The sequence below is a fragment of the Vipera berus genome (genome assembly GCF_964194415.1).
Source record: "Vipera berus genome assembly, chromosome: 2".
NCBI classification, from domain to species: domain Eukaryota; kingdom Metazoa; phylum Chordata; class Lepidosauria; order Squamata; family Viperidae; genus Vipera; species Vipera berus.
The window spans coordinates 256,316,737-256,331,770 of record NC_138203.1 but is presented as its reverse complement, the minus strand read 5'-3'; the positions used below and the strand labels follow the sequence as shown (position 1 = coordinate 256,331,770).

The 15,034-nt window shown below is 41.2% G+C and overlaps 1 protein-coding gene across 1 annotated transcript in view; it reads right to left on the bottom strand.

Moving 5' to 3' along the window:
- The window catches only part of ADAMTS9 (ADAM metallopeptidase with thrombospondin type 1 motif 9), a gene marked incomplete at its 5' end in the record, with an annotated part of 162,716 nt that overhangs the window by 136,540 nt on the left and 11,142 nt on the right, over window positions 1-15,034 (bottom strand). The window contains one exon of the mRNA XM_081319708.1: window positions 583-866. Within this exon, the coding sequence (XP_081175834.1) occupies window positions 583-866 (284 nt within the window). The remainder of the gene's footprint in view (window positions 1-582; window positions 867-15,034) is intronic.

The window sequence follows — 15,034 nt, the reverse complement described above, 5'->3', positions numbered from 1 at the left end:
CAAACTTGGCCCTTTTATGATTTGTGGACTTCAACTCCCAGATTTCCTCAGCCAGCATGCCTGGCTGAGGAATTCTGGGAGCTGAAGTCCACAAGTCATAAAAGGGCCAAGTTTGAAGACCCCTGTTCTACACCCAAGAATCATTCCATCGTAGGCAGTCATGTTCTACACAAAAAAAACCATTCCACAATGGGTAGTCATGTTCTACATTTAGAGGCCCATAGAAAGAAAAACCCTAACACAGGTGACACAGGCTGTTTGGTTAGTGGGCAAGTATAACATTTAGGAGCACAGTGGAGGTGCACAGCAATATAGAGAGAGCCAGTTTGATCTAGTGATTAAAGCACTAGGCTAGAAACTGGGAGACTGTGAGTTCTAGTCCCACCTTAGCCATGAAACCTGATGGGGTGAACTTGGGTGAACTCCCTCAGCCCAACCCATCTCACAGGACTGTTGTGGGGAAAATGAGGAGGAGGAAGGAACATTATGTATGTTTGCTGCCTTAAGTAACTTTCAAAAGTACAAAAGGTGGGATAGACATAAATAAATGAAATAAGTGAATAAATACATTTTAATACTTACTATGGACATTAATGTCAAAATGTAGTGCTGAAGATTTGCTCCATGGTATGCAGCCATTCGACTGTCTGCCACCACCATAACTTCCACATATCGGGGATAGGAGAGAAATCGTTTGATTCTTCGCGGACTACTTTTTTTCCTTATGTTGCCAGTACTGTTTTTACTAGATGCAGGAAATTGCCCTAAGTTAAGTTTCAAAGCCTCTATGTCAGAGGATATGGCATTGGGGGCCCATTGCTTTGCCTTGTTTTGTCTTTTAGGGTTTCTGTGATTTTTTACATGCCCTGAAGTTTTAAAAGAAAATAAAGCAGTAAGTATTCTCGAGAAGATACCTTAGTAAGGCACAAAAAAACCTTATCTAAACTTCACTGGTTCTTAATTTTATTTGACATTCAAGACTGAGAATTACAAAATAGATACAGAGGTATACATGCAAAAAATTTTTTCTGTAGACTATATGACTTTGTATGTTCCTCAACCTTGGCAATTTAAGAGATCTGGACTTATGCTCAAATAAGTCCATGCTCAAAAGCAGGCATTTAAGTGGAGAAATGAGAAAAACAGACCACGGTTGACATCTTTTCCAAATATGTTTATGAACCAAAATGCACCTGTCAAAATCTAGTTTTAAAAGATGTTATGATGCATTACAGCTAAATTTTCTTAAAAGACATTGCATGTTAATTAGAATTGGCAACAAATCTATGCAAATCTACTTTAGACAAAAATAAAACTGTTATATAATAAAGTATATGCTGAAAAAGAAAATGTAAACTAAACTGGCTAAAAATGTGTAAGAAAGAGACAAAACCAGGCAAAATGTTAAAAAGAAACATATAAATGAACTACAGTATACAAAGTGGGAAGTAAAATATAATAATGCAATTACCAAACCATTCACATCTGAAAAGTACATTATACAAACACTTAAGTTATATTAATATAAATAGCTACTGTTCAGTGAATTGAGTGCAGGCCAGTGTTTCTCACCCTTGGCAACTTTAAGAATATGGACTTCAGCTCCCCAAATTCCCTAGCTAGCAAAGAAAGGGAAGGCTGGCTGGGGAATTCTGGGAGTTGAAGTCCACATATTTTAAGTTGCCAAGGTTGAGAAACATACAAAGTCATATGGACTAGGAAAAAAATTCTGAATGCATACTTCTGTATCTATTTTATAATTCTCCTTCTTGAATGTCAAATAAAATTAGCAACTATGTCATTTAAGTGAACTATACAAAGGACATTACTATTCATTTATAGTTCCAATGACTCTCTGCCATCATTAATCTTGTGGAGTTGTTTTTCATTGGTTAGAACAGTGTAAACCAAAGTTTGTTTTTAATTAAATGATTTAACAGAAGGTAGTCTGCACAGCTTTTAAAAAATTTCAGCAGCAGTAAATGGAGTCTTACATATCAAAACAAAGACCGAAAGACAGAAAAACACAGGTAAGAATAAAGTCTGGGTGCCATAGTTCAAACAATATAACAGCAGGTCCAAAAATATTTTTTTAAAAATAAGTTATTCAGGCTATATGGCAAATCACATATACAATCACATATAGGGGCACATATGTTGTACCCATAAAAATTGTCATGCTAAATCAGTGTCTTTCAACCTTGGCAAATTTAAAATGTGTAAATTAAACTCATGTTGGCTGGGGAATTCTGGGACTTGGAAGTCCACACATTTCAAGTTGCCAAGGTGCTAAATTATTATGACAAAATGAAAGAGGACAATAACAAATTCTTAGTACCTCTGATCCTTTTGACTTCCATATTAAACTAGTCCTCCGAAAACCAAGCATTTTCTATTAGTAAACATGAAAATAAATGAAATGTGGTTTCACGTTTGTGTGGGGAGAGGAATTACTATAGAAACCTTGACTCAGCTACCTCAGGATTAAATACAGTAAGGAGGGAATTAGTTATTTCAAAAGGCTTTCACAGAGCTGATTGCTTGTTAACAAATGCTCCCTCTGGCAATTGCACCTAGGGTAAGAGGAGAAATGATGGGGATTTTCTTACTAGCTGAACCTCAAATGATATTGCCTTTATTTAGAGTAACATAGGTACCTTCACTGTGTCTCAGTACACTGGGAATATGGCAGCAATAAACTGGATTACAAGACTTGCATACAATATCATGAAACAATGAAACAATCAGAATAGAGCCGGAAGGGACCTTGGAGGTCTTCTAATTCAACCCCTTGCTCAAGCAGAAGAGCCTGTACCATTGGAGACAGGTGGCTGGTTAACTGTCCTCACTGTTAGGAAGTTTCTCCTTAATTCCAGGTTACTTCTCTTCTTGATTAGTTTCCATCCATTGTTTATTGTCTTGCTTTGGAAAATAAGTTGACCCCCTCTTCTTTGTGACAGCCCCTCCAATACTGGAATACTGCTATCATGTCATCCCGAGTCCTTCTTTTCTCTAGATTACCCATACCCAATTCCTGCAACCGTTCTTCATATGTTTTTGTCCCCAGGCCCTTAATCATCATAGTTGCTCTTCTTTGCACTTTTTTTTTCAAAGTTTCAACATTTTTTGGTAATGTGGTGACCAAAACTGGATGCAGTATTCCAGTGTGGTCTTACTATGAACATACCTGGAGTACTCTGTGTGGTTCTTGTTTAATGCAGGTTCTAAAATAGGCTTGTTATGAACCTGTGCTCTAAAAGCAAGGAAGTCAAAGTGTAGAGTCTGTTCTTAACTAGAAGTATCTTAGATCTCATCGGATCTAAGCAGGGGTGTCCAACCTTGGCGACTTTAAGACCTGTGGATTCAAGACCACAAGGCTTAAACTTGCTAACACTGGACACCCCTTATCTAGAGAACAGTGGTAATGTTCCATACATTCTCCTGCTGATGGAAGAGGAAGCAGCAGCTTTGATTGAAAGGATTTTGAATTAGAAGCATAAATATGAGTCAGCAGTGTGTAGCAGCTGCCAAAAAAGGTAACATAGTCCTAGGCTGCATTAACAGAGGGATAGAATCAAGATCAAGTGAAGTGTTAATACCACTTTACAACGCCTTGGTAAGACCACACTAGGAATATTGCATCCAGTTTTGGTCACCACGATACAAAAAAGATGTTGAGACTCTATCAAGAGTGCATAGAAGAGCAGTGAAGATGATTAGGGGATAGGAAGACCGGTTGCAGGAATTGGGTATGTCTAGTTTAATGAAAAGAAGGACTAGGGGTGATATGATAACAGTGTTTCAATATCTAAGGGGCTGCCACAAAGATGAGGGGGAATCAAACTATTTTCCAAAGCACCAGAAGGCAGGACAAGAAGCAATGGATGGAAACTAATCAAGGAGAAAAGCAACTTAGAACTAAGGAGAAATTTTCTGACAGTTAGAACAACTGATCAGCGGAATGACTTGCCTCCAGAGGTTTGGGTGCTCCAACACTGGAGGTGTTTGAGAAGAGATTTTGACAATCATTTGTCCGAAACAGTATAGGTTTCCTGTTTGAGTAGGGTGTTGGACTAGGGGTGTCAAACTCAATTTCATTGAGGGCCGCATCAGCATTGTGGTTGCCCTCAGGGGACCGGGTGGGTATGGCCAGGGTGGGCGTGGCCTACTGGGTGGGAGTGGCTAGAGTGCATAAGGCCTACTGGGTGGGCGTGGCCAGCTCTACATTTTTTGCATCAAGGGTGCCTATGGGGGCCTGGGCAGGAGTGGGACAGATCTGAGGGTCTCTGGCAGAAGGAGGGTCTCTGGGCCAGGGCCAAGGCAGTGGGGGCCGTTCCCTCACTGTTTCCAGGATGGCTTCGCGGGCCTTGTGTTTGACATGTCTGGTATAGGGTTTCCTGTTTGAGTAGGGTGTTGGACTAGAAGACTTGCAACTTTGTTATTCTCTTATTCTGCTGGGTACCTATGGCTGGGAGTGAACCCAGGGCCTATTGAGAGGTTAAAAGAGAGAAAAAATTGAATTCTTCACACAAATTCTGGGTTTTACAAAGTCTGGATTAACATAAAATAAGGCCTGACTAAGTGGATAAATGCCAATATACCAAGGAATATGGAAAAGACCCCAGAGCTGGTTATTTAGGTTGGAATGAAAACTTACAGTCATCATTATTGACAAGGATATGGGAAAGGGCAAGATAGGAACAGAAACCACAGATTCAGCTTCTTCATTACCATAGCTAATTCTCATCCTACATATCGGCTGTCAATTATGATATTTTACCCATGTGCTATGCATAACCCCTTGATTAAATAAATTGCCACAACTTCATCTCCCATGGTCTTCTAAGCTGGGTCATGCTGTTACACAAAGTACATGTTGTGAACCCAGGTTTAGAGAGACTATGTGCTGTGTGAACTTAATCAGACAGCAAAGGCCAGGACAGCAGAGAGAAGAGTGAGAGTTAAGAAACAGGAAAAACTTGCCTCTCCTCCACTGTGCAGTTGATTGATTTACTTACAGTATTTATACACTGACAATTCCATGTGGTCTCCTGATGGTTTACAGATTATTCATAAAACCATTGAAACAATTAAAACCATAATGTAATCAAATCTCCTTCAGAATCCATTTGCCAGCAATGCTGCACATTAAACATTTTATGGAATAATTCTGTCTTTCCTGCTAGCTTAAACACCACTAGGGAGGGTGTTACCAGATCCCTGAGAGCAGACGAATCTATTCCATAATCCATGTCCTGCCCCCCCTCCCCCCAAATCTCACAAGGTTGAGTTGCTCAAATTCCCAATTTGGACAGATGCATTGGTAAATTTATCTCCGTTTAGGGGGGGGGGACGACAAACTGCTACCTTCTGTGAATCAACATTCAACCCTGCTAAATGGAAAATAACAAGCCATATACAACTTACTGAGCTTTCCAAACTTTTTCTTGTTGTTCCTAATCCATACTTAAACAATTCAAAGAAGAAATTTTGCCAGGAGAAAAGCCAGTGACTGGGGAAAATAAAAATCTCACTTAAGTAATGAGGAACCCATAGCAGGGAACGTTTTCAATTAGCTCTTGAGAAGGACCTTTCTCCTTCATTTGTCCTCTGACACCATTTAACAACTCTAGGTCCTCATGGAAGGCAGAAAGTCCATTAAGAATCAGCTCCTGAGGAGGTTTTTTCTCTGTCAGTCATAGATACAGGTAGTCCTCGACTTACGACCACAGCTGAGCCTAAACTTTTGATTGCTAAGCAAGGCAATGGTTGTGCTCCATTTTTCGACCTTTTTGCCACGGTTGTTAAGTGAATCACTGCAGTTTTTAAGTGAATCACGTGGACATTACGCGAATTTGGCTTCTTCCATTGGCTTTGCTTGATAAAAGATTATCAAATATTGATCACATGATTTGGAAAGTGCAACTTATATATACATGCTGTTCCCAAGCGCCTGAATTTTGATTACATAGCTGTAGGGATGCTGCAATGGTTGTATGTGGGGGGAAAAGGGCATAAGCGACTTTTTTCAGTGCTTTTGTAACTTTAAATGGTAACTAATGTGGCATGTGTGTGTGTGTGTGTGCACGTGCACACACACACACACACACACATGCATATCATACTATACAATTATCCATATTTTGTATTATGACCCAGAGGAAGGGTGCAGGAACCAGCACAGCAAGTACATAACTCAATTCAATTCAATACCTAGTGACTGCATTACCACAACTTGTTAAACTGGATTAGTATTAACCATGGCTTGCTTGTTTTCAGGTACTACAATCCTAGCTGATTGGGTTAATTTATGATTCAAAGTAGGGTCCTAAACCAGAAATTGGGTTAATTTAAAAACCAAGTTAAGCATGTGCCAATTCAGTCTTGACTCAATTCGTCCAGAGTCATCACATTCATTTAATCCATAAAGGCTGTGAAAAGAAAATTTAAAGAAAACAAGTGATGTGAGTTCCCCTGTCTTTATAGACTACTCTACATTATGTCATTGAGTGACTGGGAGGTTATGCCACTAGGAAATCCAAGTCTTACTTCATTCCCTTCTGGTGGAACTGGCCCTAAAACATCCATACCAACAAAGATGTCTATTCATTTCAGCTTATCTCTAAATGCTTCCATTATAGATAGTTTTCATTATTTCAAAGGTCCTTTTGATCATAGCTAATGGAGGCTGCTAACATTACAGATAGTGGAAACTTATTCCATATTGCTATTACCTCACCTTGCCCCAGCCCTCCCCCAAAACGCCAGGTAGACAATACAACACTGTAATACAGGCTACAGTGATTCAACTTTTGTTCATTCTGCTTATGTCCTTCAACCCAGACTTAATGGGGTCACACACAGAGACTCCCATTGCTATTGCTTAGTACACAGCTAAGTATGAGAATCCAATATGACCTCCAAAACTGAGAGTGCAAAGCTGAGAACAGATCCGAATATTATTGCTGCAGAAACTTCCATGCATTTCAATCTCTCAAAAAGCAATTTGAAATCACTCCACAATATTCTTCATCTCTGTTAATCTTGCAGTTGCTGTTTATCTTCTACTCCAGTTGGTCAACAGGAGATGAGGAAAAAAACCACACACCATCCAGTTCAGAAATGACATGAAGCTCCCACTCTACACTCAAGCACAAATGAAACAAATTGGTCACACGCAGTACCCTCTTCCTCACAGAGGTTCTATGGAGGTTCTCAGTCATCCAGGTCATGGTTGTCCCAAAGGCAACTTTTTTCACGAGGCAACTGGACTTTCTTGTTTTTCTTGAAGATGTTTTGCTTCTCATCCAAGAAGCTTCTTCAGCTCTGACGGGTTCTCATGAAAAAAAGCACCTTTGGGACCTCTTCCTCCCAATTTTCATACACTGTGTTTTTTGTTTGTTTGTTGATTTAACAAAAAAACAACAACAGTCTGGAAGTTTTCTAGGTTGGGAAGCTGCGAGTGAACACGTGGATCGTTAAAAATGTACAGGGAAACACTTAAATTCTCAATTCCATTTAAAGGCTGCCATGAGTTGTGAAAGTGGCATGTAAACAGGCTTGCAATTTTGCAAGCGGGCGTTTTTGCCAACAATTGTAACCGAGACAACATGCTGCTACTATGGTATGGGGAGAACGATAGAATTCTAAGTATATAGGAGACAAAAATCGGTGGCAGTGAGTAAGGAAAGAGACTAATGACTGGCTTCAGCCCAGGGACTGCCTACAACAACAGTAAAGTTCATGTATATAAAAGATTGCCCATCTTACTCTTGCCAATGGTTTGACATTCAATTTAGCTTTGTTTCTGCATTGTTTATCACAATCCTGCATGCCGTTTACCTTTTAGAAGGAAAGCAGTGTGCATAAGTGAGCTGTCAGGCTCTCTCTGTGTATATACATCTAAATTAGCCAAACCACATCTGAGGCAAGTATATAAGAATCTGATTTATACTTCACGTAGTGGGGAGAGAGAGAGAGAGGGGGGGGAGGGAGGGAGGGAGAGAGAGAGAGAGAGAGAGAGAGATCAAATACTAGGTGATTTCTTCATGTGTTTAAGCTTCAGAGAGTTGTGATGTGCATTGAAGCGAGGGCACAAAAGACCTCAGACAAAAACCTTTAGCACTTCTGTCACCCACACTTTACCTGATCAGTCACTGTTGAAAGGGGGGAGAAGATGTTGGCGTCAGGTCCCCTGTATGGTCCCAGAAAATGGCACCATGCTAAGAACAGCTCCACTACCACTGGAGGAATCAGCAGCAGGCCTTTTCTCCCCTGACTGTAATCCCCTTTTGGCTCTTCTCAAGACAAGGGAAATCTGATCGCTTTCCTACTCACAAATGAGATGAGTAATGCTGGGTCACTAGAGCTACGGGGCCTCGGGTGAACATTTCACCTCGCTCAGGAATCCCTGGCCTCCGCAAAGGGCCGAGGCACGCAGGCCGCCACACCAAGCACACCGGGAATCCGCTCTCAGTCAAGGCTTTTAGCCCTGCTCCTAATACATGGGAAAATCTCCTTATCAGCTGCTGCAGACCAAAGCAGATGCAGCTCTCCCTAACCGCCCCCAAAGACCAGAGAGGTCAGAAGGAAAATGTTGTGCGGGAACGAGGAGGCAACTTGTATGACACATTTGAAAAATATAAAGGTGAAGCCGAGAACAAAACAAAGGCAGCGAGGGAAAGGCCAAACCCCAAGTTGAACACCATTCAGGAAGCTGAAGAGGAAAAGAGCAGAAACAGCTCATTAAAAAGGACACCTCCTCAATGCAGTACGTAGGGAGAAGGAAAGAAAGACTTTGCACAGCCTGACGGGTAGGGAGGGAGGAAAAAAAAAGAAATAAATAAATCTAGCCCTGGAAAAGGGAAGGAAACTGCAGCTGTGTGATCCAACCCATGTTTCATCAGAGATTAAGCCTCATATGCACAATGCAACTTATTGCCAAGTAGTTGCATATAGGGTGGCATTCCTAGTTTCACAGAAATAAAATAAAGGAAAAACCCAGCCATACAGGTAGTCCTCGACGTAACGATCACAACTGAGCCCAGAATTTCTGTCGCTAAGTGAGACTGTTGTTAAAAGGAATTTTGCCCCCTTTTATGACCTTTCTCGCCACAGTTTATTAAGTGAATCGCTGTAGCCGTTAAGTTAGCAACAGGGTTGTGAAGTGAATCTGGCTTCCCCATTGACTTTGCCTGTCGGAAGGTCGCAAAAGGGGATCACGTGACCCCGGGGACACTGCAGCCGTCATAAATATGAACCAGTTGCCAAGAGTCTGAATGTTGATCATGTGACCCGGGGAACGCTGCAACAGTCATAAGTGTGGGGGAAAAAACCCCAGTCATAAGTCACTTTTTCAGTGCTGTTGTCACTTTGACTGGCCACTATATGAACTGTTGTAAGTTGAGGAATACCTGTAATCCTGGTATACTGTAGTTTATTAACTCTGAATATTCTTATCAATGAGCCATTAGGCTATGCGCATAAAAGTTACTGATAATAGAACTATAAAATATAATGAAGTAGAAAAAAGGCGTGAGACACCACTCTTGCTTTTTATTTTATTTTATTATTTTCAAATTTCTGCTATTAATATTTTTTCTCTAAAACCTTCCTTACAAACCCTTCTCCCTATACTCTCCTGGGATTTCATTCCTAGAATTGGCTACCAGCTAATGCAGCAAGCTGGACTGGAATTCAGCTTGGAAGACATAGCCCCAGTGTATCTGGACACATGAGATCATCATTAAACCTAAATATATTTAATTAAAAACAATATAAACTTTGGTTTTCCCATTTTTTTTGCCAGCTGCTTGACAATGGAAAGCTCCCTTGTTGCACACAGGTTGTAGAAGTTACAGGAAGTAGAGCATTCCTGAACCATTTTCCCACAAAAGCTTAGAGACAATATCATGTCTCAGGAAAAGGGAATGATGTAATTTCTATGCTGGTGTATAACCAAAATCGCCAGATCATCAGGAGCACAGTAGCTCACGTGGTTAGGAGGCTGGGTTGGAGATTAGCAAGCCCATGTTCAAGACCCTGAGTGCTGCCATGGGGCGGGGCGAGCTCCCATCCTTTGCTCCAGCTCCAGCTGGGTATGTGAAAGGAACCAGGCATCCCCTGCAAAGTGATGTCACTGGCTAATCCTTTCACCCTGGAAGCGCCTCGGTGCTTCTGACACAAGTGCATTGCGAGCAGATCTTTAAGAAACAAAGATGATACCTGTATGAGCCCTTCTCTGATGATTCATACAGTAGACTGAGCCATATTATACTACAAGCCACAATCAAACATGCTAACACAAGCCGCAACCAAAAAATCATATGCTTCAACATATTTGATCCTAGTCACCTGACCATCAAAGGCAGGGGTCCCCAACCTTGGCTTCTTTAAGATGTGTGAACTCAATTCCCAGAATTCCCCAGCCAACATTCCAATGTTCTGATACTTTTATATTCCATGAATGTTGCTGAAACCATTCTCTCTACAACCATAACATGCAGAAGCCGAGCCCCAGAACTGGTACAGATAGTCCTCAACATAACTCTGAGAGGGATCTTGGAGTCCTAGTGGACAATCACTTAAATATGAGCCAGCAGTGTGCTGCAGCTGCCAAAAAAAGCCAATGCAGTCCTAGGCTGCATTAACAGAGGGATAGAATCAAGAACATGTGAAGGCATTACTTGGTAATGCCTTGGTAAGGCCACACTTGGAATACTGCATCCACTTTTAGTTACCATAATGTAAGAAAGATGTTGAGACTCTAGAAAGGGTACAGAGAAGAGCAACAAAGATGATCAGAAGACTGAAGGCTAAAACATATAAAGAACGGTTGCTGGAATTGAGTATGTCTAGTTTAAAGAAAAAAAGGACTAGGGGGTGACATGATAGTTCCAATATCTCAGGGGCTGCCACAAAGAAGAGGGAGTCAAACTATTCTACAAAGCATCTGAGGGCAGGACAAGAAGCAATGGATGGAAACTAATCAAGGAGAGAAGCAACCTGAAACCAGGGAGAAATTTCCTGACAGCTAGAACAATTAATCAGTGCGACAACTTGCCTGCAGAAATTGTGAATGCTCCAATACTGGAAGTTTTAAAGAGGAGACTGGATAACAATTTTTCTGAAATGGTCTAGGGTTTCCTGCCTGAGCAGGGGGTTGGACTAGAAGACCTCCAAGGTCCCTTCCAACTCTGTTATTCTATATTCTATACAACAGAAATGGAGCCTACCTATCACGGTGTAAGACTTGATGGTCATAAATCTAACTCAGTACAAACCCATTTGGACCTGTTATTATTGTGAGAAGCAATAGAATCATGACAACAGAACTTAGAAAGGCAGAGATATATACTCTAACTTGGTAGATTTAAAAAAATGAAGTCTACTAGTACTAAATTTTGCAAATTTTGTTAATAATGAAAAAGTTCCATGTGGAAATCATGTTTAGAGTAAAACCACAGAATACAGTGGAACCTGTTATCTATGATAGCCTGACCCCTGAATTCAAAAGTTTCCTTTAAGTGGGATTGATTGAAGCCATCTTCTGGTATATCCTGTAGGAAAATATGTGCCAAACTACTAAACTAGAATATAAGAGGATATGAAACGAACATCCTGTGTTTTATAGTGCTATGATTGGATATCACTCTATCTCTAGCAATAAAAAACTTAATTCTTGACCTTTTAACAAGTCTCCCTTTCTTTATCATCAAGCAAATCTGAATTCTTCTCTCAGTATCCTACTTCAACAACTCAGGAAAGACTCAGCTCCTGAAATCTGCTATGAGAAATTTCCTTTCTTTATTAAAGTTATTTTTAAGTTCCCAAATCCCCTCCTTCTCCTGGCTGTTCCCTTCACTTCCCCTCCCTACAATAACTGGAAATGTTTAGATCAGAGTTATTTGAAGCTCAGATCTGAAGGACCACTCAACAGGGATGCTGACATAAAGAATTACAATTGGCAGCAATTTGAGCTTATGACTAGAAGAATCCTCTGGTAACTATATTCAGTCCTGTGCAGTTGCAACCAGATCTTCACACATCACAACTACCAGTATGCAAAATTTATTGTTGACAAGCTCCAAGGCTGCAGGCATGATGAACTTAAAAAGAGAAAGAAACATCAACTGCATCTTCTGTACTGAGCAATTCAGATTGATCTAATACAGTCAAAACAAGATTTAAATTTAAGATCTATTACGTGCATACTTGCAACACTAATTCAATCGCAAAAGATATGTTTGGCTGCCAGAAGCACCTATACCCAATGCCTGGATTCTCCAGGTAAGGGTGGCAAAGTTTACTGTCAGAGCTATGTGGGGTAATTCAGGCTGAAATTGACTACCCTTTCAACTGAGGGCAAAGTAAAGGAATAAAGAATAGCAAAGAAATTAAAAGGCATGAGATAAGCAACAGAAAAGAAACACAGATAAAACACCATTGCTTATACATTCAATCTGCATCCATTCATTTCTGTCTCTTCCCCATTCCGACTGCATTTCCCCTTACTTTTATATTCCTCCTGGCATTCTCAACTATGACACCTAACACAGTGAGCCCGTGCATGCTGCTACACTGTTTGTAGCCATTCAGCTCCTTTTAAGGAAAACGTTCATTTTTCACAACAGACCACGCCATATCCACTATCTCTCTACCAGCATATGCACGTCTTAAAATTTCTGTATTCCCACCCATAAATATTTTAAACAACTAACAGCATCCTTAGTGTTGAACAATTCAGTGAGGTTCCATTTATTCTTATGCTTGCTTTTTGCCCAGCTTACATTCAGCAGAGAATCATCAATCCCGTATTTGCAGAGAACGTCCCATAATTCAAGGCTCTTTGCTTTATTATACACTGTCTCCAAATCAACAAAGTACAATAAACTTCCCTGTGCCCATAAATTTTAATGACCTGCCCAAGAACAAAAGTCTGGTCTGAACATTCCCTCCTCTGCACAGAGGCTGTGGTGCATTTCTCAACTTTTGCTCACTGTCCCTTCTTCTACTCTTTTAATCAGAATTAACTTAATATAATTAAATCAGAATTGAATCAGAATTAAGAGCCATGGTGGCACAGTGGTTAGAATGCAGCATTGCAGGCAAACTCTGCCCACTGCCAGGAGTTTGATCCTGAGCGGCTCAAGGTTGACTCAGCCTTCCATCCTTCCGAGGTCACTAAAATGAGGACCCAGATTATTGGGGGGGGCAATAGGCTGACTCTGTAAACCGCTGTGAGAGGACTGTAAAGCATTGTGAAGCGGTATACAAGTCTAAGTGCTACTGCTAGTCTGCCAAAGAAAAACTTCCCAGAAAAACTTAGCAATTCAATAACTTTGTAGTTTTTGCATTCGTTTTTGTTATCTTTTCTTTTTACAGATAGCCCTTGACCTACAACCAATCATTTAGTGACCATTCAAAGTTACAATGGCACTGGAAAAACTGACTTGTGAATGTTACTCACACTTTTTTTTAAATCCCATTTATATCCCGCCCTTCTCCGAAGACTCAGGCCGGCTTACAGTTTAAGCACAAACCAATGTGCTTAGCAATAGCCTTCATTCTATGTATATGCCTGCTTATTAGGGCTTTTGCCCCCCCCCAAGCAGCATTATTACAAAGTCAGCTTATTGCCCCCAACAATCTGGGTCCTCATTTTACCTACCTCGGAAGGATGGAAGGCTGAGTCAACCTTACGATCACTGCAGCATCCCCATGGTCATGTGATCAAAATTTGGGCTCAGTTGTGGTTGTAAGTCAAGGACAACCCATATAGAGAAACAATGCTCACATTTGACCACTCATCCTAACCCTCCCTGTGATTTTTGTAATTATTTTGCTGATAGGTAGACTAGACCAGGCATCCCCAATCCCCGGTCCGTGGACCAGTAGCAGGCCGTGGCATGCCAGCAACCGGGCTGCACCAACAAGTGAAACCCCATCCGCGAGATGCAGGCAGCACACAAAACCACGCACCTTCCAATCCAGGAAAAAAACTTCTCTCCACGGAACCGGTCCCTGGTGCCCAAAAGGTTGGGGATCTCTGGACTATGAATCATCCTGCATCCCCTCTTCAATGCTTACAAAATGGTTTGCTTCCATTTGTGGCATCAACTTAGAAGGGTGGCCTTTCTTCCTACCACTGCACTCTCCTGCACAGACAGCTCTGATGATGTTCCTGGGAACTGTTGGAGCCACCTTCCAAGTTTAGATTCCCAGCCGAAGCATTCCCACCACCTCTGGGAGCACTTTGGTCTTTACTTTCACATCCTAATTCCTCGAGGCCCTGGTACTTCTCCAACTTCTCGTATTCTTTCTTCCTGGATGTTTCTGTCACTTGGCATTATTACTCCTATCACCCCTGTTGTCTTCTGCTTTGCATCTTGTTACTGTGGTGTCTGGCTGATTGGCTATTACCTGGATCAGGAAGTCCCAAAGGACCTTAGCCCTTTGACTCTCTATGGCTTTCTGTAGAATTTTCCATCTGGTCTTGGGAGGGCCTAAGCGAGGAGTAGGCAACCTCGGCTCTTTTATGACTCATGGACTTCAACTCCCAGAATTCCTGAGTCAGCTGACAGATGTTCCTGTCCACAATGGCCAGCTACTTGTGCTTTTCAGTGTATCCTGTTCCTGCCTGCATCGTGCAATTTGTCACTCTATGTTGGACTGTCTCTGAGGCTTATCTACATAATCTGCACTTTGGATCCTTTCTAGTTGGTAGATCCCTGCTACTATGGACTTGGTGTTTAGTGTCTGCTCTTGTGATATACTATGAGCAGTGCCTCAGTGCTTTTAGTCCACTCAGGAGGTGAGGTGAACCCCCACCGTTCTGATTTTCCAGAAGAGCGTAAAGACCAAGCTTTGCCAATTAGCCAGGATGCCTGAGAATATGATGCAACCTTGGGGATGGTTGGTAGCTTGAAGATACTCCCTGTTTTGTCAATTTTTAGCCTTTTGGGTTTTTTTTTCATCTTTGAATTCCACTTTTACAAGCTTTGACTTTGTTCCTAACTGCATTTTTAATCTGTGT